Source organism: Leptodactylus fuscus, chromosome 1 (assembly GCF_031893055.1).
Source record: "Leptodactylus fuscus isolate aLepFus1 chromosome 1, aLepFus1.hap2, whole genome shotgun sequence".
NCBI lineage: Eukaryota > Metazoa > Chordata > Amphibia > Anura > Leptodactylidae > Leptodactylus > Leptodactylus fuscus.
Window position 1 is genome coordinate 91,958,898 of NC_134265.1, and position 25,918 is coordinate 91,984,815.

Here is a 25,918-nt window from a genome sequence, read left to right on the forward strand (position 1 = left end):
CTTAGAAGTATACATGCAAAGGCTCTGGAAAACTTATAGAAAAAGCGACAAACTTAAATAGTCACACAGGGAGGACATTCACCACCTGTACAGGTTATGCAGGTTGTAAAAATAGTAGAATTTTGTGCTACAATGGGTTTATTGAATTATAGTATTAGGCATTTACATAAATCAAGAAGAAACAAGGGTCACTACAAAAATTCAACAGAATTGTACTGCCTGAATGAACAAAACCTCTTACAGACGGACAACATGTTTAATGTGGGCAACTAACAATAAGCCATAAGCTCACACCCAAAATCCTTACAAAATACTTACAAGGACTCTGACAGTAAGATTCTTTGGAGATGACACTACGGGAGTGTTCACACTACCGTTGCTAATGTCCGTTGCGGTCTTCCATCATATGATGACAGTATCGGACATTAAACTGTTGAAGATGATTGTCACAGACTGATTCGGTGTCCGTACCCCCCCCTCCCCTATACGATAATGTAAACAACATGTTTGTTTACCTTTGTAATGGAAGATAAAGGCCTGCATGCAGCACTTTATCTTCCATTACAAAAGTAAACAAACATGAAGGAAGATAGGGTCCATCACGTTGTTTATATTAGTGTTAATGGAAGTGAACATAGAATCATTCGGTGACCATTTTCTGTGACAGTTTAATGTCCGATACTGTCACCCTATAACGGAAGACAGCAAAGGACATTAACAGCAGTAGTGTGAATGCCCCCTAATTCTTATGATATAAGTTTTCAGGGCACCCCCCTCATTTCAGAAAGCCAAAAAATGGTGTGAACAAAAATAGAAGGTTTATATCAAATTAAATATGTCTTGCAAACTACAATTAGAACAACTAGTATGCTCATTAGCTGTTCAGGCATTTTTATGAAACAGATTCAGGCCGGGGTCCCACATGGGGTTTTACAGTTCCTGAAAAGTGGATGGGTTTCTAGAGAATTCTGTCCATACATTGTGAAAATATAAAACACATTGTAGTTTTGAAAATCACAGCATGTCAATTACACCTATGGAAACGCTGGTGGTTTCCCTTTAGGTATAATGGAATTAAAAAGGTTTCCTCTGTGGACTGTGAAAAGCACTGAGGGAAAAACTGTGATGCATTGCCGCCGCGTTTTTTTCCACAAGGAGCTCTTTTGCTGCAGACCACTACGTGGGGCCTTAGCCTTAAAGGGATTTCCTTAAGTTAGATCATCAACTGGAATTAGACGGGAGGCCAACACCTGTGCTGCCTGTTGATCATCTTCTTAAAAAGGGCTTCCACGTTGAAAAAAAAAGGCTCCCATTGATTTCAATGGGTTTTGCTAGCTTTTTTTTTCCACTAGCAGAATTTGTCCTTCTGCTAGTTTTCCCTTCCACTAGTGAAAAAAAAAAAAAAAAAGCTAGCAGAACCCATTGAAATGAATGGGAGGCTTTTTTTTCAGCGTGGAAAATTCCACACCAAATTCCTCACCATTTTCCTCTGTGTGACTGGACCCTAACAGCTGATCCTCGGGAGTCCCAGGTGTTGGACCCTCACTAAATCATTAAGAAAAGCAAAAGAATTAAACTTCTGGCCCTCCACCTCATTCTGCAAACCTGATAATATGGGCGACGGGACTAGTGTACAGTATATATAAGTAAGTAGACCTATCCCATTCAGTCAAAGCACTGTAAAACTTTATTTCCCCACATAATCCCTTTAACTGTTCCATGCGAGACAGTGGGGCAGATTTATGAAGACTGGCGTTACTAAAGTCTTCATAACATCGAAAGGCAGGGGAGGACGAATCTCATAATGACTAGGTGCACAACTCCTCAAGAATCAGGTGCACTTGCTGCTGGGCTGTGCGCTAGCTGGTGTACACTTACCCCATCATTTATGCCAAATTTCTGTTATAAATGATGGTAAATACGTTCCCTTCATGCCTATTGTGACTTCTTATACCTTGAAAACTGGAATACATAGCATAATAAACAGCCCCAGTGTCCATAAAAATGAAATATGCACTCCAAAAAAAAAAAAAAAAAAAAAAAAGGTCACTTGAAAATGAGCCTGTGTGTACTGTAAGGATACATTTCTATAAGTACCATTTTTGGGCACTATGAATCAATAACATACAAAGTCTGTCTTTAATGGTGTAAAATGTAGGACAAAAGCTGAGAAGCTCTCATTTCTCCAGATGTGCAGACAACCACCCACCTCCAGGTACAGTTATCCACTAGGCGCAGCTCACCTCATTCCGAGCCGTACATGCGGGCACTTCCCATTCACTTCAATGGGAGCGCTTGTAGTGAAAAAAGCAGCCCATTAATTTCAATGGGGAGCGCTCGTATGCCGGCTCCCATTGAAATGAATGGGAACTGCTTTATATGCCGCTTATTCTGAACGTGTTTTAACGTTCAGAATCAGGCACCGTATCAGTGGTGTGAATGCACCCTTACAGCATATGAAGCAGCTATCAATACCTCACCAATCCCCTGCCACTAATGCCAAAGCTTCTCTGGTCCATTACTGGTCTCAGTTGACCGGGCTCCAGGAATGATATGGTAATACATAACTGCTGCAGCCAATCATGGAGGTCACTGCTGTTACATGGCATCACCTGAATCGGTCAAACAGTAATGGGGATGTGTTGACATGGGAGGAGAGACTGCTGAGGGTATTTACTATTACTATTTATATTTGATAAATTATTAAAAATGTATTTTAAATTATTCTGAATTAATACAACCCCTATAGCAATGAGTCCTACAGAAACTAGAAGAGAAAACATTTAGTGAGAAGCCATTTAATCATGAAATGTAGAACAGTCACAACTACTTCTGGTTTACAACCTTCCAAACTCTACTTGTGTAAATTGACTCCATACAAAGTGTTACTTACATCCACTCATAAAGGCCACATTATACTTCTACAGCATTTATTGTGTGATTATCATCTCTCAAAATGGAGACTAAAACTAAAGCAAAGTTTGGGTGACACGACTTTAAAAAAAAGTCATAATTGTCCACGGAAAATCGAGCATTTCAGCTGTTTTTCTTTTTTTTCTTTTTAACCCAAAGTAAACCTCCTGCTTAGAGCCACTTTAATAACTTGGAAACCTCCTAAACAGCAATTCTCTGAATGGAGAAAGTTACAGCAAGACAGACAACCAGATACAGTCCTATGAAAAAGTTTGGGCACCCCTATTAATCTTAATCATTTTTTGTTCTAAATATTTAGGTGTTTGCAACAGCCATTTCAGTTTGATATATCTAATAACTGATGGACACAGTAATATTTCAGGATTGAAATGAGGTTTATTGTACTAACAGAAAATGTGCCCAAACTTTTTCATAGGACTGTACCTGTATTCTACTGATAGTCAAGCCCAGAGAATTGGGAATCTCCATGTACCCTGCAAAGTATAATTGGAATATTCCCTCCAATAATGATAATAATAATAATCAGATAATTGCAATGTAAGCACTTTAGCTATTAAACTGACTCCAAATAAGAGCTTTGCTTTAAGACGCATTAGGCTATAAATGTTAAAGGCTTGTCGGAGAAAGTTAATGTTTCCATCTCTGATCATTTGGTACAAGAAACTAGGCTTAAAATGTGCTATGAATAATGAATCTGGATTCTTCACCTCCCAGCAATGATGCTGGTCACACTTCCCTGCAGAAGTTCAATGTATCCCACATTATAGGGAAAAGAAATAGAGGCCCATAAGGTACATCTTTAGATAAACAAAGCCTCTGTGCGCGCTATTTGCCTCTTTTTCCACGACCCTTCCGTGATTTCCCTGTTGCTGGAGAAGCACTAGAGGAAGCCACAGCTATGTTGATCTGGCCATCTTGAATTTCCTGCCTTGCATCTTCAGGCATTTGGTTGATTTTTCGTTGAGCTTCTAGGTAGAACATGACGTCACGGAGCTGCTCCTGCATTTCCACAATCTGCATGTCCTTCTGCTCACAGGCCTCTTTCCTTAGTGTTTCCTCTTCTTTCAACTTGGATTGAAGTACAGTCTGGTTGGCTCTTAGGCACTTATTCATTTCTTGCTCTTCCTTCAGTTCAGTAGATAGTTTAGATACCTTTGCATTTAGCTGAGTGCACCTACCAACAACATACAATGTCAAGTGTGTTTCATCAAAAAGAAAGAGTTAAGGGATGGGGATGTTTTATATGGGAAGGCAATATGGCTGGCCAATTATTCGCAAAATAACCAAAACTCCGCTCTATTCATCTCAATTATTCCCCACCCATGCCGTTTCACATTGCCATTGGCTAAAGGATAAGCAATATGGATTGGTGATATGTGAATGACAAACTCAAAAAGTCAGTGGCATGCTGTGATGTATAATAATAATAATAATAATAATATGAAATATATAATAGTATGTAATAAGTGGAGGGTCCTAAAATTGCTCATTAATCGAAATCTAGGTTAAATGTTCATTTAACCGGGACTTTGATTTCCATCAATCTCTAAAGCCCTAGGATGTAACCACAATTTCTCCACTGAAGTGAATAAAGTGCACAAAATTATACTGATAACATATTACATACCCTTAAAGTGGCCCTTTCATGTCCTTATGCATATGCAGTTTTGTATACTGCTAGAAAGCCGACAGTGCACTGAATTCAGCGCACTGTTGGCTTTTTCGTTATGTGACCTGGGGCTGAAGATATTGATACCGATATCTCCTCACCGTCAGAAGGGCGTTGCTCGAAGCCTAGCGTCATCGCTGGGCTTTGAGGAACGCCCCCCTAACAGTACTCGTCCATAGACGAGTACGGGGGTGGGGGAGAGCAATCTTCACAGCTCAGTAACGCCTCCTCTGACAATACAAGGCTATGGACGAGTATTGCCATGGGAGGGGGGGGGGGCGTTACTCACAGCTCAGAGATGATGCTAGGCTGTGAGGAATGCCCTTCTGACAGTGGGGAGATATTGGTGCCAAAATTAACGGCACCGATATATCCATCCTCTCTAGGTAATGTTGGGAGATTTCAACTCTAAAGACAGCAGAGTTGTAAACCACTGTAACTTAGTTATATATACTTCTATATGCAAAGTGTAAAAACGTATTTAAAGATGAACACACACATTAAAATTCTAAAGTTCTACATTGCAAAAGTCACATTTCATGTAACAAACCTCCTCTCCACAGCTTGTTTCTCCTTAAGAAGGTCATTCAGCCTATGTTCCAGGCTGTCACACTTGTCTATGGTCTCCTTGAACTTGGCTTTCATGTTGTTAATCTAAGCAAACAAGAGACAAAAACATTGCGTGTTTCACCATGTGATAGAACTATCATCCTATGCCCTACTAACACCAGCACGAAGTGTAAATGTAAGAATTTATATCAGCAGGTGAAATAAAAAGCAGCAGGTATATAGATATATAGCAGATTCTGATAGATGTAGATCCCACATCTGCACACTTGCTCAGCAAACTCCCATGCTTGGACACCTCTGTATCTATCCTTATCTATACCTTGATGTGGTGGCCAACGGTTGCTTGGGGGATTGGAAAACCTATAACTGTCGAAGATGAAAATACCACTTTTCATTGTATTTATACACAGCTTTGCTTATATTCCAAATAACTGATCATATGGATGTTCACACTGTATGAAGTGGCTACGATTTCTATCGGCACATGTAAGGGTAGGTTCAAAGTACAGTCTGTTACTCTTATCCTACGACGGACATTGTAGGGTGCAGACGTAGCCCCCTCCTTCTGAAATCATTCTCAAGTTAGAAGATATAGTTCATTTGTCACTTATTTTTTTAATAAAAAGAAAGTAAACAAATGCAAAAGGAAAAAAGCATCAGTCATGTTATTTGCATTAGAGTTAATGGGAATGGACACAGATGAAGTCTCCCTCTCCCTCCCTCCATAGACGAGCATTATCAGGGAGGGAGGGGGGAGTTCCTCCCGGCTCACACGGTGCAGTGCGATTGGCTGTGCTGTGAAGAAGGACGTCTCTGGCTAACTGTCAGAAACGCCCTTCTGACCATAGAAGAGCTACGGTACTGGACCGTAAGCTCTTCACACCGGGCCCAGATCGGGAAAGCCGACAGTGCGCTGAACTCAGTGCACTGTCAGCTTTCCGGCAGTATATAGAACTGCTGGTGGGCAAAATGGTGAAAGGTCCTCTTTAAAGTCCATTGCTCTCATCCTATCACAGACATTCACATTCAGTGAACACAGTGTTGTACAGAATGACAATCTTTTACTATGCTATAATGAAAATTTTTCCATATGATCCAATTTTCAAATCCGGCTCTATGGATCTCTGTGTGAAAACAGAGGAGAGAAGAGATGAATGCATAGATACTCCATTACCTGGACAATGGTCCTCATAGTTTTCTACACACTGACCTCATCTGCAGTATCTTTCTCCAAACGTACAATCTTGTTTTCCCAGTAGATGCGTTGAGACTCCAGCTGGCTGGTAAGAAGGTACGAGTACTGTAACCAAATAAACACACAAATTAAAGTCGCTTTCCAGAAGCTTCTTGAATTGAAGGGGATTGAACATTGGCAGTTTACAATCCTTCTATCTTTGAAGTCAAGGAGATCAACTGTCCATTCCAAGACACCCTAGTAAACTTGGGCTATATTGCACCCGATCTCAGCACACAGACCTACACTGTAAAAGGCAGAGCCAGAGGAGGGGGTTACGGGATACTTAAGAGCTTCATTAGATAATGCAGCTGAGCTACTGTCATTGATTGACACTTTAAGATATACACAAGACATACATAAGAGCCCCTGCATTATACTTTAATAACCACCCATAATACAAAATATATACCTTTTTTTTTTTTTTTTTTTTTAAATATGCATCCTTTAAAGCAAATAAAAGTAGTTCTGTTAGGCTTAATGATTCTGGCCTATAGGCTTTGTTTTTAGTTTAAGAAATGAAAGCTGTGCCTGGATCAGCTTTTTGGGGCTGCATCCGGTCCCCATACTATACATATACAGTGCACAGAGCCATACACAGATGGCTGCATACGATGTATAGTTTTTGGGCATCTTTATTGCAGGTCAGCTCCCATGCCATCAGGGAGGCGTCAGATTATCCTAAAATTTATTCTGCAGATGAGCAATGACCCCAAACATACAGACATCATCATTAAGATCTATCTGCCGTGTAACAAGCAGTGATAAGGCCTCCATAGAGCCCTGACCTCCACATCAATAAGTCTAAGATTATATGGAGAGAAACCGGACTCGTCCAAGCCTACATCCACAGAAGATCTGTGACTAGATCTGTGGGTTTGTCAAATATTGATGGTATTTAAATTTCACTTTTGTTCATTCAGTTTGCATTTTGTTAATTGACAAAAAAAACCAAAACAAAAACTTTATTGACACTTCTATTTTTAAAAGTAATCTTACTTTGCAACATCCTTTCCCATTTATGCCTAAAACTTTTGAACAGTGCTGTACAGCATGTCAAATTTAGTTTTTTGATACAAGACAATATGCTTTGTTATGAAGCCTAAACTAGAGACAAGTAAAAGAAAGGCACGTGAATCCAGAGCTACTGTGCACTGCAGCGACCACAGCGATGCCGCCATGTTCTGGAACACAACCCAACTTATATACAAATATTTGTTTTAGGACAAACCAGCAATAGAAGTAAAACGAGAAAACTTTTTATTTATCCCTAACACGTTACAATAGCCTTAAGAAAGGCTATTCATCTCCTATCTTTGGATGTCTTCTCCGCCGCGCTGTTCGGTTAAAATCCCGTTTTCCAGCAGTATGCAAATGAGTTCTCTCGCAGCACTGGGGGCGGTCCCCAGAGCTCAAACAGCACTGGGGGTGTCCCAATGCTACGAGAGAACTCTCCAGCGCTGCCTCCATCTTCTTCCGGATCGGGGTCTTGACACGTCTTCTTCCGGGGGTTGGCTTCAAACTTCTAGGCCTCGGGCAAAGCCGACTACGCATGCCTGCCAGCCTCAAGAAAATGACCGGGCGGACACTGACTGTCGGTTTTCCATCTTCAGTCCAGTTTCTCGAGCAGGAGACAGAAACCCTCAAAGCGGAGACCAGGAGCAGGTGTGAACCCGCCCCTAAGCAAGAGGCCTGTGATAGATCCAGTTATCACTCAGAATTAGAGCCTACCAGTAAAATCAGTTGGCTATTAAAATATCAACATAGGTGACCAAACTGCACTAGTATTTCAGAGTGTATGTAAGCAGCATGAAAAAGATTTATAGGAATCAGCCTACAGAGCAAATGCTGGGGTCTACTTTTATTTTTTAATATTGCTTTAAAGTTAAATCATAACAATCATTTAAATGTCAATTTATCATATTTTCTACATTTGTATCCATATTATTTCATTGTGTTCACCTGTTTTTGAAGTGTTAGTCTAATTTTGTAAATAATTCCAGAAAAATGTTTGTGTAAAATTGACTAACGACATTGCCACATTGGTAGGCTACATTTCCTTACCCACCTCTAACTGTAGAGAATCTATCTTTTCATCCTGGCATGTGTCTCCCTCACATTCATACTGAACTATTTTCCCATCAGTTTTGCTTGCAACTAATCGATGAACATAGTTATCTGAAAAAAAAAAAAAATCACCAAGAGTAAAAACAATAGAATTAATAGAAATATAACTTCAATATCATCATCAGATCAGTACAAAACTTAGAAAACCCAACCAAACAGTCGATGCCGGATCTAACACAGAGAGGAGAGCTGGAAGCAAAGCTCCATTCTTTGAATAGTGTTTGTATCTGCTTAGCTTCCATGCAGTGGTAACTGAGCTGCAGTAACCTTAGCTGGCTATTACACAGAGAATGGAGAGCTGGAGAATGGAGCTTAGTTTCCCGTTTGAGCGCCAGTGGCTGATCTGTGGAGGTGTCAAATGATTCCCACTCACTGGATATTGATGACTTAACCTAAGGAAAAGTAATTAATGTCTGTTAACTACATGTTTAGCTTCGCGTCACAGCCTGAAGAAGTGATGTAAGTAATGGGACCACTAGTCCTATGACTAATGACATGTTTGAAAAGGGCTGGCTGTGTGTTTTAGTGCTGTCCACTTCTCTGCCGAGACAGAAACAGGGCTTGGCTCAGTTACTGCAGCTTTCCTCTCTGCAAAGACAGAAGGTGGCTGGAGAGCTATTCTCTGCCCCCTCTGAGCACATCACCAGAGGTACATAACACAAGGGACCAGGGCTGGTAGTGGGACATCTAGGCATCTATGGTACTCAGAACAAATTAATTATCAGCACTTGCTTACAATTAAAATAACTTTTTATCTGACTAGACAACACTTTTTACTAGAAAAAAAACAAAAAACGCTCAACCCTACAATACAGTCTGAATGGTATTGTAATAGCTGGGTGCACGGAACCTCCGACCAAGAGGTGAATACGATAGTGAAAGATTGTAAAACATCCAGCACATCCCAATAAGTTAAAATATAACTTTTACTTCACATATTTAAAAAAGAAAAAAAACAAAAAGTCCTTTTCTTACAGCATGGATCCAAGAATAAAAGCACGGAAGCCATGCTTCCGTGCTTTTATTCTTGGATCCATGCTGTAAGAAAAAGACTTTTTGTTTTTTTTCTTTTTTTAAATATGTGAAGTAAAAGTTATATTTTAACTTATTGGGATGTGCTGGATGTTTTACAATCTTTCACTAACACTTTTTACTGCCCTAAACCAATATATATACCAGTAAATGCTTAATTGCTATAGAACACCAGATATTTTGGTACACACAGTGGCACATTATCATGCCTATATATGGAATAGTGCAGTCTACTATGATATCCAATACTGGAAAAGAAAATGATATACAAACATATACCTCCCCAATGAAAGCCAAAAGGACATGTTTTTGATATACAGCGGTAAGCAGTAAATGCAGTATTCAAACATGATGTGAACACGCCCTTACTGAGAAAAAGTGCCCAGGACCCTAACTGCTCCGTTTTCTGGCTTCAAAGGTTTAAAATGGAATGTGTAAGTTAAACATATTTTTAAATATTTTTTTTGTGAGGTTTTTAAATATTGTCCATGTTATTTATACTTTTAAAACATTCCTAAAAAATCCTGAAGATTTCACTCTGGTCATTCAAATAATATTCTGACACTACTTGTTATCTTTAGTAGATTTCTTTGTTGCAGCCACTCCACTTCACTGATCATGACAGTTTCCATATATATATATATATATATATATATATATATATATATATATATATATATATATGTATGTAAGACACAGAATCCACCAGTCACAGTAGAGGATTTTAGAGCTTGTCAACTCCTCCCCATGTGACATGAGCATTGCAGAAGTCACAAGACATGTCTAGAAAACTGTCCTATAGAAGTCAATAGGGTCTGCTCCAGACCATTGTGTCTATGGTCATTGTCCATCTCCAGGAGACAGGAAGTCACAAACTATTTTAGGTTTAGCGGCCACAAAGTATTTTAAATATACATAATGTGGAAAATATAAGAAAAAAAAAACTCCTTAAAAAATATGTTGAAAATAATAATGTATTTTTCCGTTTGAAAGGGCTGCCCCAGTAAATACACACAGTGATCAGGAAAATGGAGGACTTAAAAGTCCCCTTGCACCCTCCAACCACCTCACTTATTAGCACACTGATGATCATAGCCATCATGTATATGTAGATAAGATACAGAATCCACTAGTTACAATAGGTGATTTCACAGTTTAGCTACTCCCCTCTCTGTGCAAAGGCTGAACAGGTCACGGAGCATGCCAAGGAACTGTGATGAAGTCAATAGGGTCTTCTCCAGACCACTGTGTCTATGGCCAGTGGTCCATCTCCAGGAGATAGTAAGTCACAAACTATTTTAGGCTTAGTGGCAAGAATTGCACAAATTTTATTTTATATGTCGGTAATAATATGGAAAATTAAAAATTACATCACCAAAAATTCTGAAAAAACATATTTAAAAAAAAAAGTGATTTAAATGAATATGCGATTTCCTGGCAACACTTTCCCTTTAAAGGGAACATTGGTTTAAAAGGCATGCAGGGACCCGCACACTGAAATGATCTCCATACCCGATGGCCATGTTCAATCCAAGTACTCCCTACTGACTTAGAAAACTATAGAAAGACATAGTAGCACTCTTACCTCCAGCATAATCCCAAACTCTGTGATTGGTCAACTGCATTGCATAAGTATGCTGAGTCTCCTCAAAATGTTTATAAGCATGTCTGCTAACATATCTACCACAGCCAATGTGGCCACAAATTAAACAGATCCAGAGGTTCTGCAAGAATGAAATGATTTCAGTGTGTTATTACACAGTTACTGCATATCTGATATATAAAACATCATAAAAACTCCTTTAACCTGAAAGACCAAGAGTGATACAATAGGGTACTAGGGCAAGTGTTACAATTCTAATTGTTGGAAAATAAAGAGCTGGCAGGAAAGAGGTTAACTGTAATTCTGCAGTATAAGCAGATACTTATGCACGAGTAAAGACACAAGGGATTATGGATTGAATTAGCACTTTCACTCCATTATGCAAACATTACTTCTGGCAGAAGAACAATTTGTTCAATGTGTTTCGTGTAAGACACACAGAAGAAAAAAAGGAGTCCATATATTTTCAGCGCAGGGATTCACAACACACACTTACTTCCTGGACGCCACATTCAAAGCATTTGTTTTCTTCCACTGGTTCTGGAGTTTGGCAGTATCTACATACTGGACATCTGTAACATAGAAGACCTATTAGCTTATTTATATGAGGAATGATAACAAAACTGACTAATGCCATGTAGGGCCATCTATGTGGAAGTAAAGAATGTACAGATTCAAGATAATCTGAGTAATAAAAACAAAAAGCGTCACCAATATTAACTGCTTAACACGTACATAGATGAATAGTAGATTTAAGGTACCATATATCTTTCCAAGAAAAGCACAAAAGCACCTACGTTGTGTCCTCCCAGCGCTGCAGGCACTGGCTATGGAAACTGTGGTTACAGAGAGTAGTTAGAATCCCATTAACAGATTCATCCATCCTCTCCAGGCACACGGTGCATTTGGGGAGCTCTGTGAGATCCATCACGGGCAAACTGGCACCCTAAAACGGACATACAAAAAAGTAACATAACGTGTGTGGGTCTATGTTAACATATCCTTTTTGGATAGTTCTAAGACATTGCATATTTTCTTAAAGAAACATAACAGTTATTTTTTGTACACCATTCCCTCAATAGTAAAAGTTGTCTTCTGGCAATGTGTATCATTATCTTGTTTTTCACCATCTTTAATAAATTGCATGGTCACAGTGTGGCCTGTTTTTTTCTAGCATGGATTGCTATCAGACAGGAGGTCTTTCTCTGCTGCCTGCAGATTCTGTTGAGAACTGCCATGTGACTTGAAATTCATTAAAGTCCCCATTCTTTGGCCCTAGCACTTCTGTCACAATGCCTTCCTGCTGTTTTTCTATCTGTAGGCTAGATCTGGAATTTATAGGTTGCTCAACTGGTGAATGGAGACTATCTGCCCTACATTGCACACAGTAAGTAAAGAAGAATACTGCTTTATAACTGGGTCTCTCATTCAGAATTCCCCATTTAGATATTGGAAAAGGAAGAGGAGTTTGAGGTGGAAATCTCTGGAATCCGCAGCAAGATTAAGCAGGACACTTAATTTTTCAGCGTCCTACCCAGATCTCGCCTCCCATTGAAGACAATGAAAAGCAGAATCAGAACAGACTCTGCCACTGATTTTTGGATGAAGTCCTCTGAAAATTCAGCAGCACATTCCATCATGTTAACTGTATCAAATAGCCCCAGTAACATCCCATGCACATGAGCAAGTGTGTATCCGAGGTGGGACTGAATTTGCAGTGGAGTGCAGTTGGAGGACAGTTGGAGTGACACCCGAGTGCATTCCATGATGCATTTACGTCTATAGGGGCTTCCGATCCATTCCAATGAGAGAGGACAGGATAAAGCATGTTCTTGTCCTGCTTTGTGTCATCAGAACAAATTGAATCCCCCGGAGATGAAGTGACATCCGATTGTATCCCGCGATGCACTCACGAGTGTCATCCAACTGCATACTCAGCCCCACATCACACATAACACACTCAGGCATGTGTATAGGGTCTAACTTAAGACACATACAGAGAAGCAATGACCTGTACGGATGCAAGTAAAGTTCTTTGGTTTTGAGGATTCAATTAATCACCAACATTAGTTTAAGTCTGTCTTGTTCTCTTATCTCTTGCACTTCCTACACACTCCTATCCCCTTTGTATCCATAGACTGCTATACACAGCAAGCAATTTGAGTTAGTTGACCTTCTGTCTATCTCAAGACAGATAGAGCAGTGAAAGGTAGTTTAACAGAGGACAGGGAGAGCCGAGAAATAGCCTGCGATAAGAGCAGAAAGAAGCATTAACACTGTGTTCAGAGATAACAGAACCACTGCCAAGTGAAAACTATAGGAATTTTTAAGTAAAATGAAAGGTATATATATATATATATATATATATATATATATATATATATATATAAATATATAATCAGGAACTCAACAGAATTAGTGATAAATCTCTTCTCATAAGAAAAGATTTCATTCTTTTGCTTTTTCATTTTCCTGCTCTAAAGTCAACGTGTGACATACATGACAATACTGCATCCACCCGCTACCCAGGTATACTGAATTATCACAAATTCTTGCATGAAATATACATCTTGAACATCTTATTTCTCTATTCACTAATAAAAAAGTAACACATTTTTCCACACAGACCAGATATGCCACTGGTGGGTACCTGACAGCAAGAATCAGGTCCTCAAAAACCATTCCAGATTTCATGCTAAGGGTCCAGATACTTCAAAGCTTCAGTCATTGAATTGTTAGTTTTGAAAGAAGTAAGCTCCTCTTACTGAGGCTATATAACAAATACTTTAGCTGCTATCTAATAAATGATGACATTCTTATTTCACATGGACAATAACATCCAGAATTATTCAATAACACCTTTAACATGCTGTACGTTACTACTACATACATACACCCTATAAATATAACACTCACATCTTCAGATTTAAACACCTCCGCTCTTTCCACATAGACCAGCTGACAGACATCCTCTTCAATAGAATTAAACTGACGTCCGTTATTTGACATGTAAAAGCTGTCTGCATCCGCCTGAAAGCAGAAGAAAAGTAGGACACTAGTTCATGTACTCCATTGATCTGAATAGGAAGCATACACTGGTTAATACTGGTGGTGATGCAGGTGTCCTGAAGCTCCTATGACCAGTGAACATTCGTTCTCTTTTTCTCATGTGTCACCTGACAGTTCAGCACAGGACTATCACCCTCTCCCATAAACAATGCCATACACTAGATCAGTCAGTTTTGTCATGGATTTTTTATGTCCACAACTGGCAAACAGTCACATGGGATCCTTTGTTACTAATGACACGTGCAGATTATGTGTAAACACTAGCAAGGAAGGAGGAAATAGACATAGAGAAGATTTTCTGACATATGTACACCTTAGGGCTCGTTCACATTTGCGTCGCCCTCTCCGTACTGCAGGTTTCCGTTTCCTGCCTAAAACAGAGGCAGGAGACGGAAACCTGCAGGAGTCTCTCTCACCCATTCATTTGAATGGGTGAGAGAGATGTCCGGCCGTGAGCGGCGGTGAGCGTTTTGCGCTCTCCGCCGCGAAACCGGGTTTTATAATCTGGACACAGAGTCGGACATGCAGTACTCTGTGTCCGGATAAAAAAATCCGGTTTCGCGGCGGAGAGCATAAAACACTCACCGCCGCTCACGGCCGGACCCGGTCTGTGCTTTCCGTCTTCTGGCATGCAGAAGACGGAAAGCACAGAACGGAAAGAAGAACGCAGGTGTGAACCTAGCGACAGTCATTTCTGACATAACATCTTATGCGGCGTTAACACTTGTGCCTTGTATCTGTCCTCCGTCATTCTACCTAAATCCCAGGAAAAACTGCTAGACGGCAGTCAGTTTAAAAAACCCCATTCATTTCAATGGGTTTTTAAAGCAAACTGCCGGTGTCCGTATGCAGCCTCTCTGTCATGAAACCGGTTGTTTTGCACGGACACAAAGTCCTGCATGTTCGACTTTGTGTCCATGCAAAAATAAACCAAAAAACTGGTTTCACGGTAGAGAGGCTGCATACGGACACCGGCAGTTTGCTTTAAAAAAAACATTCAGTTTAATGAATTTTGTTTTAAAAAACCATTACCGTATTTTTCGGACTATAAGACGCACCCAGGTTTTAGAGGAGAAAAATAGGGGAAAAAAAATTTTCAGGCAAAAAATAGTAAAATATTTAATGTATGGGAGTTGCAGTTTTGGAACAGCTGCAAGGCCACATTGACAGGTGACCCTGCAGCTGTACGGGGATGTATAGGGCGTTTTGTTTTGTGGGGCCAGGTGTACTTTTTAGTTATACCATTTTGGGAAATGTTTATTGCTTAGATCACCTTTTATTTTAATCAGAGGCAAAATGGTGAGAAAAACCCGGCGGTTTAGCACTTTTTGATTTTGACGTTTACTGTACAGGAAAAATATTAGTAGACCGGGCATTTTCAGACACAGGGATACCTAATGTATATGTTTCACAGTAATGTTATACTTTTATATGTATTCTAGGGAAAGGAGGTGAACTTTTATTTATTTTATTTTTTATTATATTTTTTTTATGTTTTTTTTTTTTTTACTATTTTATTATCCCCCGCCTAGGGGGCTTGAACCTGCAATCATTTGATTCTATACATTACTATCGCGGAGTGTCATAGACCAGCCACGATAGTAATATATATATATGACAGGCCTGGGAGCTTTCATTAGGCTCCCGGCTGTCATCGGAACAGGTCGGCTCCTGCGGCCTCGCCGTGCAGGAGCCGGCCTGCATCACTAAAGGTATGGGGCCGGTGGGGACCGGCCCCGGGGCTAACTAACTGCCGGGACCTGCGGAGGAGGAGCGGATTTACAGCATGGCCGCGCTACTGCCACCGCTGGTTTTCTTCAGCGGCAGGAGCGTGGCAATCTGCAGGCCCCGGCAGCTAAGACAGTCCCCGGCATCTGCTGTAATAGACCGGCGGATGCCGGGGAGTGTTTTAGCTGCCGGGGCCTGTAGTATTGTCACGCTCCTGCCGCTGCAGAAAACCAGCGGTGGCAGTAGCGCGGCCATGCTGTAAATCCGCTCCTCCCCCTACATTCGGACTATAAGACGCACCCTCATTTTCCTCCGAAATTTGGGGGGAAAAAAGTGTGTCTTATAGTCCGAAAAATACGGTTATTTATTATTATTATTATTATTATTGTTTATTTATATAGCACCATTAATTCCATGGTTTACATTTGGGGGTTACATACAATACACAAAATATACAGGTAGACATAATACTAACAGTGACTGACTGGCAAAGTGGGGTAGAGGGCCCTGCCCACAAGGGCTTACAATCTATGAGGGAAGGGGGTAGTTAATTTCAATTTAAATTAATTTCAATGAACGGGTTTCTGCACCGTCGTTTTGAATTTCTCTTCTTTTCTTCTTTATGCTAATTGTGCTCAGAAAGCACATGGGGTGTTCCACCTGTGCTCAGACCACCACAAAATGGCGACAGGACATGCACACTCAGCTGTTCCATCAGTCATATTGCAGTGGTCTCCTGTAAGAAGAGGAGGAGAATGGCCAATGGAGAAGAAGAAAGGTGGTGCTGGATGGATGATAACACCATGCTCAAAGCACGAGGGGAACGCCCACTGTGCTTTCTGAGCACAATTAGCATAAAGAAGAAAAGAGAACGGCAGGGCGGACCTGCAAAATATGTGTAAGAGTTTTTATGTACATGTTTTTAGTTTAAAATGTGTTTTTTTTAACTATAGAATCTCTATAAAACGAAGACCCCACGTAGCAGGCTGCAGCAAAAAAATGATGCGTTAAAAAATGTGGTGGCAATGCATTGCAGTTTTATCTGCAGCGCTTTTCAACAAAAATTATACCTATATACCGCCAGTGTTTCCTTAAGTATAATTGACACACTGCAATTTCCAGAATTGTGACGGGTATGAAAATCTCTGCATTTTCGCTGAGCGTATTTTTCTGCAAAGTGTGGATGGGAATCGCTAGAATCCCTTTCACCTTGCATAAGGAAAACGTTTGTTTTTGTACCATGTTAGCCAGTGGGTAGGAAATATAAGAAACAAAAAACTTGAGAGTCTTCAGCAGTTGATACCTTTTTTAATGGCTAACTAATAATGATGACAGATTACAAGCTTTCGAAGCTCTCTGCTTCTTCCTCAGGTAAATTTAAAAATAATTTCTGAAGGCTGCATATTTATGTACATAGGAATACATAGGAATACAATTTTAGGAGGGAGGGTGGAAGAAGGTTATTGGTACATACAAGTAAACAGTTCATCAGTTCGCAATGTTCTTATCAGTTCAAAGAGTCATCTTTTATGGCTGTCTCAGTTCAGTGATTTCTGTAGGATGCCATGAACCCATGTGACAGATTCATCCGTTTCTGGAGAGTGTTAAACAAGGTCATCAACTTGTACTCATAAACCCTTCTCTCTTTCCTTGATTTAAAATTCCCTCTTAAAACCAAAATTTTCATGTCATTGGTGATATTATGATCTTCATTGCAGAAATGTTTTGACATGGGAAGGTCCATTCTTTGTTCTCTAATTGTATGGTGATGTGAGTTCATCCGCATTCTAAGTTTCTAACCAGTCTCTCCAACATACAGATTTTCAGTGGAACACTTAATGCATATTATTAAATACACTACATTGTATTACAGGTGAAGGTACCTGGGATTTTATATTCCCTGTTAGAATTTGGTATCTTTATCTTGTTGGTGGTCATGATGTGAGGGCAGGTTTTGCACCTTTTCTGTCCACATGGAAATGTTCCTGTGTTAGTTGGAGGTGACAGTGAGCTGCTAACAACCATATTCCTGAGGTTGCTAGAGGTGGCTGTCTATAGCACAGGAGAGGGCGGTCTGGAAATATGGATTTTAGACAGTTGTCTTTTTGCAGTAGTGGATGTAATTTGCGTGCGATTCCTCTCAGCATCTCCAGGTGGGGGTTGTATGTGACAACCAGGGGCACCAGATTGTTTTCCCGTTTGGAATTGTATTTTAATAACTCCGATCTTGGTATTCTGGTGGCCCTGGTGATCTGGTTTTCAATTGTTCTTGGATGGTAACCCTGCCTCAAGAATTTGTTTTTGAGGCCCCCCAAGGTGTTTGCTTCTATCTGAAGGGTTTGAGCATATGCGATGATATCTGATAGCCTGGCTGTAGACAATGGAGTTCTTTATGTGTATAGGATGATAGCTATCCCATTTTAGGTAGGCAGGGCGGTCTATTGGTTTCTGATACAGTGAGGTCTCAATTTTGTTGTCCTGTATCTTGATGACTGTGTCTAGGAAATTTATTTCAGAGAAGGAGTGATTGAGCGTCAGGTTGATGGTGGGATGGAACTGGTTGAATTGTTCATGGAAGGTTTTCAGCTGTTGTTCAGACCCAGTCCAAAGGATTAGGATATCGTCAATGAAGCGATAGTAGGCCACAGGTCTGGTGGTGCTGGTGGATAGGAAATTGCTCTCAAGCTTGGTCATGAAAAGATTAGAGTACTGTGGCGCTATTTTACTCCCCATTGCGGTGCCGGTCTGCTGTAGATAGATTCAGTCACCAAAAAAAAAAAGTAATTGTATAATGTCCCCTGTATTCTGTGTTTCGTTACGATGCCGGGGATACCAAATTTATATGGTTTTATTTACATTTTAACCCCTTAAAAAAATCCAAAACTATGTTAAAAATGTTTTTTTTTTTTTTTAAAGTCGCCATATCCTGACAGGCGTAACTTTTTTATACGTCTGTGTACGGGGATGAATAGGGCGTCTTGTTTTGCGGAGCCGAGTGTACTTTTTAGTTCTACCATTTTTGGGAAATGCTATTGCTTTGATCACTTTTTATTCAAATTTTTATCAAAATCAAAACAGTGAAAAAACAGCGGTTTGGCACTTTTGACTATTTTTCCAGCTACGGCGTTTACTGAACATAAATTTTTTTTTTTATAAATTTGTAGAGCGGGTGATTTCGGACACAGGAACATGTATGTGTTTCACAGTATTTAACTACTTTTATATGTGTTCTAGAGAAAGGGGGGTGGTTTGAATTTTATTTTTTTTTACTTTTTTACCAGCCCAATTTATGGTGTGGTGTGCACCTAACTTAAATTAGGTGCAAACTCCAGCAAGGTTTAGAAAGAAAGTCGTGGAAAATGCTTGTCTTGATAAATCACCCTAAAGTGCCCAGTGACTTATTATATATTAAATCCTTCCCGACATCCGCGTAGTACAACAGATGCTGAGTCTTTAAAGGTGGCTGCCACTTTGCTTCAGAATTGCTCAGTAGAGACCCGGAGCTAAAGCTCATGATCAGAGTCTGTGGCTTGCTGGAATCCAGCAGGAGTAAGGCTACATTCACAACAGGGGTAAAACACCCATACTCGCAAGATCGTGGGGATCTCAGCAGTCAGACCTCCACAGATCAGCAACTTATCCTCTATCCAATGTAGAGAGAGTAAACATTTTTCATGACATAACCCCTTTAATGCTTGGGAGTTACTAAAGTAAAGCATTCTTGTAGTCCTTCGGACAGTATAACAACTAACCTGTTTGCTTCAGTGAAAGGTTATCTGACAAGGTGCCTCTGTTTCAAGATAGAACCTACCAGGTTGCAATAGTCAGTTTGATTTCTCAGTAACTTCACTTTAAAGCAAGTGAGGGTTCGGGAAAACATACTGGTTTATGAACCAGAATAGTAATATTATACAGCACATTAGTCTCTTAAAACAAGAGCATGTAATATGTACATGTTTAGTGTCTGTATTACTGGAACTTGGAAAATTTCCTAACAGATATACACTATACAATTTGTTTTTTACCTGGGCGCTGAATTTTATGAGAACCATGTACTGGTTTGGAGTGGAGTCTCGGATTATTTTCATATGCTCAATAACTTCATTAAAAGGGGCCACAAACTTCATCAGGTCATGGCTGGTCATTGTAGCAGGAACTGTAAGGATGCAAATCATTGCACTACGTCGGACATCTTCTTTCAATGAAGTCATCTTACTAAAATGAGACCACACAGGGCTTAAAAATGCTGAATAAGAAAATGGATAGCAAAATGCATTGATAAACAGTACATACAACAGTACTTTCATAAAATAATACAATTACACTGGCCATTTAATAAAAGTGGCCATACATCTACAACAGCTTAGCATTCAGCTACGGCTGGGCAATTTTGCCCCCCAAAATTAAAATCTACATTTTTTTGATGGCACATCAGACCACAGCAACTGAGGGGGTAAAGGGTCTGCAATTGGTCTCTGTGAATGCCCCACGGCTCTGTAGCTCGGCTCCTCAGTTTTAACTGTAAACCATGTTCTAAAAAATTTTTTAGGTCACTTTGCCTCCACTGTTTTGGGCACTTTGGTTGCCCAGCAGTACTGTGTATACTATGGGCATCAGAAGCAGCCATAATTTAATAATTCCTATATGACCCCTTTAAACAAACATTATGTACACCAATCTAAAAATAAATACATAATACAACAACACAAACCCAGCCAAAAAAATATACAAAGCAAAAAACTAATCCCTGGTGAATGCTGAGGCACCCCCACTTCCATACACTTTAATGGAAGTGTCGGAGATAGTCACGTGCTGTACTTCAGCTATTTCCATCAAGCCTACTGAGATGAGGGTGCTTTGGTGTTCACCAGGGGTTTGGCAGTATTTAAAGTGGGGGTAGGGTACACATCGTTCTCACGGTCTCACTCGCAGACACTCATTGAACATCAATGAGTCCGCTATCAACAGGCTAGAAGATAGGCTAGATACTATGTATGCATTGCATAACCCTTCTAAAGAGTAAAAGGTACATTTGTATTACTGGTTAAATAAAGAACAAAAAGCTATCTAGCCCCTGGTTTTGTATTTTTTACCATAATTATAATAGGTTAATTTTTAAGGTTGACCAAGATACCGTAATCTTAGAGTGTTTCTCCAGGGTCAGCTGTTTACATTTAATAGTGTGAGAGCAGTCAGCCCCTCGAAGGGAAACACAGTAAATTCTTCCTGCAATGCTCCTGTATTAAGCAGTTTACAGATGTCTTGTCCAAAGGACCACATGACCTCGAGTACCTCTCCCATTGTCACACAAACTTTTTGTGCTTACTTTGTCTTGTATAAATGCATTATGCCATGAACTATTTCCACAGAAGGATTCCCACTGAAGAAAGTGATCTGCTCAGGCAACTGTTTGGAAGGAGAGTCTGGAGCAGTCTGACTAGGAGTAGTGGCAGGATCATCAGTTTTTTCTGGGCTAGAGACCATCTCGCCATCTGAAATACAATAGAAATAAACAGATTGTACTTACTTATATTGACACTTAAAGGCTATGTTTATCTTCACAACCAATTTTTCTAATTGTCTTAATATAACAAAAAAAAATCCTATTCTTGGTAACCTAAATGTATATTGGCCCAAAGTAGAGAATAAATGGCAGAAATTATAAGATTACAAGACTGCGGCATTATGCTACAAATTATTTTTTGCTGCCTTTTACCAGTCTGTATCGGAGCTATAGGAACAAAATGATAGGACATGTTTAATTTGTAAGTCACAGAAGTGCCACTCTATAGATATATAGTAGAATAAGTCAGAGCTTTCCACTGGCTGTACATGGTAGGAAGTCACAGACATGATGTGAACAGAGGCTTAGACTGTGGATCAGTATAATGGATGAGTGGACGAAAATGGAAGAAAATAACGTGCATATTATTAGATAAAGAAGAAAGGACAAAGCCACATAAGCATAGGACGAGCATGTATTGATTGAGAAGTTGCTGAGGAGTCCAGGTCCTATGTGGCATGAAAAGACTCCAAAATTACTTTTTGGCCCATAATATTTGAAAGTTAAAAAAAAAAAAAAAAAAAATTCCAAGTGGCACAACCTCTATCCCCCTCAGATTATATTATGTTGTATTGTACAAGAATGATTTAGCTTGGGAAACTAGGGTATTGGTGCTGTAGGATTAGAGAAACAATTCCCAACAAAAGTGCCATAGCACCCAGGGAGGCCTTGAAAACCTGACAGGGACCATGACTCTATATTAAGGAAGATGACCATATGCCTTCATGCAACTTCATCTGCATCCTTTGGAAGTTTTTTTGTCTTGTGATAAAAATGGTTTGGCAGGGTTGCCCTTTGGAAACTTCCAGGATGCCCTTAGTCTGTAAAGGTTGGGAAACACTGGATTAAGGGATACACATATTTGTTTGCCATTTCTACATTTTTTTCAACATATTTTTATTTTGCATGTTAAGTCAAAGCTAGGAAAATGTTGGTGTTATATATACAAATAGTGGACAGAAAGAAGGAAAGAACAAATACTTGTACATTATAACCACAAACACTTATGTCTGTCTATCTTTTTATCTATCTATCTATCTATCTATCTATCTATCTATCTATCTATCTATCTATCATACACTGCCACGAAAAAATGCTGTTTGCGAAACTACCCATACAAGCAATAAGCTCATTAAACAACCTACCACCCTTTTAAAGGAAATGTGCTGGAGTGTAAGACTCCCTAACTCTGAAGCCTGGAAGCCATTGCTGTAGTGAAGATCCTGTGGCTACCTTTATGATGTAATTACTGCATCCGCTGTCGCAAGAAAGATAATGGGGGGGGTCTGCATCCCGAACAAGCTGTTACGTTATACCGCTTATACTGCTATGCAGAAATCTAAAATAACCCCCCTCCATTTGCACATAGCCACAAGGGGAGGCATTGGGTACCTAGCAAGGGAAGTGACCAAATTTACAGCAACCATTTCACAAGCTGCTTGGTTCTGCAACTTCTTAATATTAATTCACTGTCCTGATGAGTAGTGGGAAATATGAAGACTATTAATAATATTTTATTTTTTTTATATTACTCTAAAACTGACAATGGACATTGCCTTTTATAAAATATGTGGGAGACTCCTTCCCTTAACTGCATTATTTCTGCAACAACCTGTAGAAGATAATCTTAGCAGATGTGGGGTCATTCATTCAGCTTTCTAAATGGTATTGACCACTTAGCAGTACACGAGATCTGACCTATCACTGCCAAGCTACCTATATCTATAAAGCCTACATTCACGTCACATCACCCTGTTGTGCTATTGCAGCTTGCATGATAATGTTCACCTTGATTTGGACCTATGGTTTCTATTATCATGTCTGTCATTTCTCTTCTCCCAATGTGCTGATGCAGGATGGTTGTCTTTTCCGCTGGCGTCTTGCCTTCCAAACAGCCTGCTGCAGTACGTAACGTCTTCTCTCTGATTTCCTCATCAGACATCTCGGTGGCTAGGCAGGAACATAAATATTAATGTGTTGTGGTTTATCGGAAGGATACAGAACAATAAAGCATACAATACGGATAAACCATCCTGTAAATTTGCTAAACCATCAGGGCACTCTGCAGCTCAAAGTAATTGGATTTTCTTTGAATAATCATTGATCCCATCGTCATCCTCACTAAAAGACAGGACTGTTCCCTATAAGATGGAAAGATGTCACAAGGCTACCTACCGGCGAATGTCCAACATAGCATTGCTTCATAATAAGCTAAGACTTGTTTTCCAGATTATGATTGATCCAAAATGTGTCCCTATAGGGGGACACAGCCCAACATGGGGTTCAATGAAGTGACAGACTGTGTAACAAAGGAAATCCTGCATTTACAGGAAAGAAGGTTTTTATATCAACACAGAAGGGGGTTCTTTACTGTAAGAGACACTATGGAACTCTCTGCCGTACTGGTGTTAGAGAACTCACTAAAAGAGTTCACGAGGGGCCTTGATGGCTTCCTGGTGTCATTGATCCAGGGATTTATTGTCACTGCCAGATATGGAGTTGGGAAGGATTGTTTTTGCCTAAAAGGAGAAAAACTGGCTTCTGCCTTCTAGAATTTTTTCTCTAGATCAATAGGCTGAATTAGACTCGTGTCTTTTTGTTAACATAAACTGCGTGTGTAAATAAACACGAAAATGTAAAAGTACTTGTCAAGAGACAGGTGTACTTTAATATACATAGCTACATGCTACAACCAGCTTGATGCTGCCATCTGGATGAGAGCTACATACAGACACAGCAATTGTCATTGAGTAATGCTAGGAAACTTCAACTATAAAAACCGTGCAAACTTGATTATAAGTGGGGCTGGTTCAATGTAACTTAAAGGGGTGTTCCAGTTCATATTTTTACAGCATACCGAGGACTAAAATAAATGCTTTAAGTTCACCTCTCTGTTGGGCGAAGTATTAAGCAGAGAGTCTATATTTGGGGATTCCGGCTTTTGTTTACACTCTGTCTGCACATGAGCACTCCAGCCAGGCCTCCTGACAAAGGCTGCAAAGCCGAAACGTGCGTCAGGTACTGGGGAGTGAGTGCCTGTCCCGACTTGTATACCTCCTATATTGTCAACATGGGTAAGCCACAGTAATATTAAACTTGTATATAATGGTATGGGATATATATGATCCTATGTTGTTATAGTCACCAATGTGTGTGTATCAATGCTATTAATTTAATGGATAGGAGACATATAGTGGACCACATGGTAACTAGTGATAAGTAACAAGGCTATACCTATTTTATCCCCTGCCTCTTTCAGTAACACAACTATAATCTTCCCTGCCAGGACTTGTCTACATAACTGTAGTGAAGCCATAGCTGTAACAATGTTTCTTAAAAGTTGTTGTTCCATTAACATATCTTTACTCATGTGGCCTTTTCTGATTATAGTCATGATCCTATGATCACAGAAAGTGATCCCGGTCTCAAGTAGTCGGTATGAAGAGATGCTACAAACGCAGAACACTCTCTGGTGGACTCACACACAACCATGACCATCAGATGATCACTAGGGCAGATTCAGTTATAAAATATATATAAATACATGAAATCTATGGGACAGGATGGCTAGGCCATCAAAATTAGAATTTTCCTTAACGGGGTTATCCGGTTTCTAAATTGCCCCAACATTACTCTATAACCACATGAGCAGAATCTAGGCTCCTTTACGGCAGTCTGTGCTCTGCCAATATCATGTTGATGGGTATCGATGATAAGACAGTCAGAAAAGTTTGGGAAATATTCACTAGGAGTACAACGCTTCCAGCATGTATCAGAATTGGGTGCCAGCACAGCACGTGCATCATGCCAAGCACAGGGGTACCTATATTGACCTGACAGGGAATGGGATAATGTGTAATTACCAGAATACCCCTTTAATGGGCACAGTCCTACCAGTCATTAGGTGACTGAGCAGATGGGGCTGGCACTATTCCTGCAGCTTGTCTCCTGGCATACATTCCTTCCTATAACTTAGTACATGCCAATACATCATTCACACAATGGCCAAGTCCCAGTGCAGAGGGCTCATGGGGACATGTGTGCTCACTACTCACCAGCACGGTAATGGAAGCCCACTGGTACAGGAGAGTGGTCAGCAAGCTCCAGCCGAACGACAACCAGTGAAACACTCATATGTTTGGACAGGCAGGTGACACACACTGACAGCAGGGGGCAGTACTTCAGATTCGTCACACAACAGACGTGACCGGGTGAAGGACCGACCGCAATAGATCAACGCAATGTAACTCCCGACGTTGTCAATAAAGCTGCACTTCCGGGACTGTAACCTCGTGATCCCGTCTCTGATGTTTCATTGGCCAATTAACCACATACTAAATTTCCCATATGGCCATGTTTGATGTGGGAAAATGATGCGAAGTTAAAAAT

At 40.1% G+C, this 25,918-nt stretch overlaps 1 protein-coding gene across 1 annotated transcript; it reads right to left on the reverse strand.

Moving 5' to 3' along the window:
- Nucleotides 1-20: 20 nt before the first annotated feature.
- BRAP (BRCA1 associated protein) lies at nucleotides 21-25,797 on the reverse strand. The gene is made up of 12 exons (XM_075273530.1): nucleotides 25,585-25,797; nucleotides 23,318-23,479; nucleotides 21,293-21,458; nucleotides 19,992-20,181; nucleotides 14,086-14,199; nucleotides 11,967-12,115; nucleotides 11,666-11,741; nucleotides 11,152-11,290; nucleotides 8,476-8,585; nucleotides 6,384-6,473; nucleotides 5,154-5,257; nucleotides 21-4,108 (listed from the first exon to the last, which is right to left on the reverse strand). Exons 1-12 carry the CDS (start codon nucleotides 25,661-25,663, stop codon nucleotides 3,760-3,762), a joined length of 1,728 nt encoding a protein of 575 aa, XP_075129631.1. The 5' UTR covers nucleotides 25,664-25,797; the 3' UTR covers nucleotides 21-3,759.
- Between the last annotated feature and the right edge of the window lie 121 nt (nucleotides 25,798-25,918).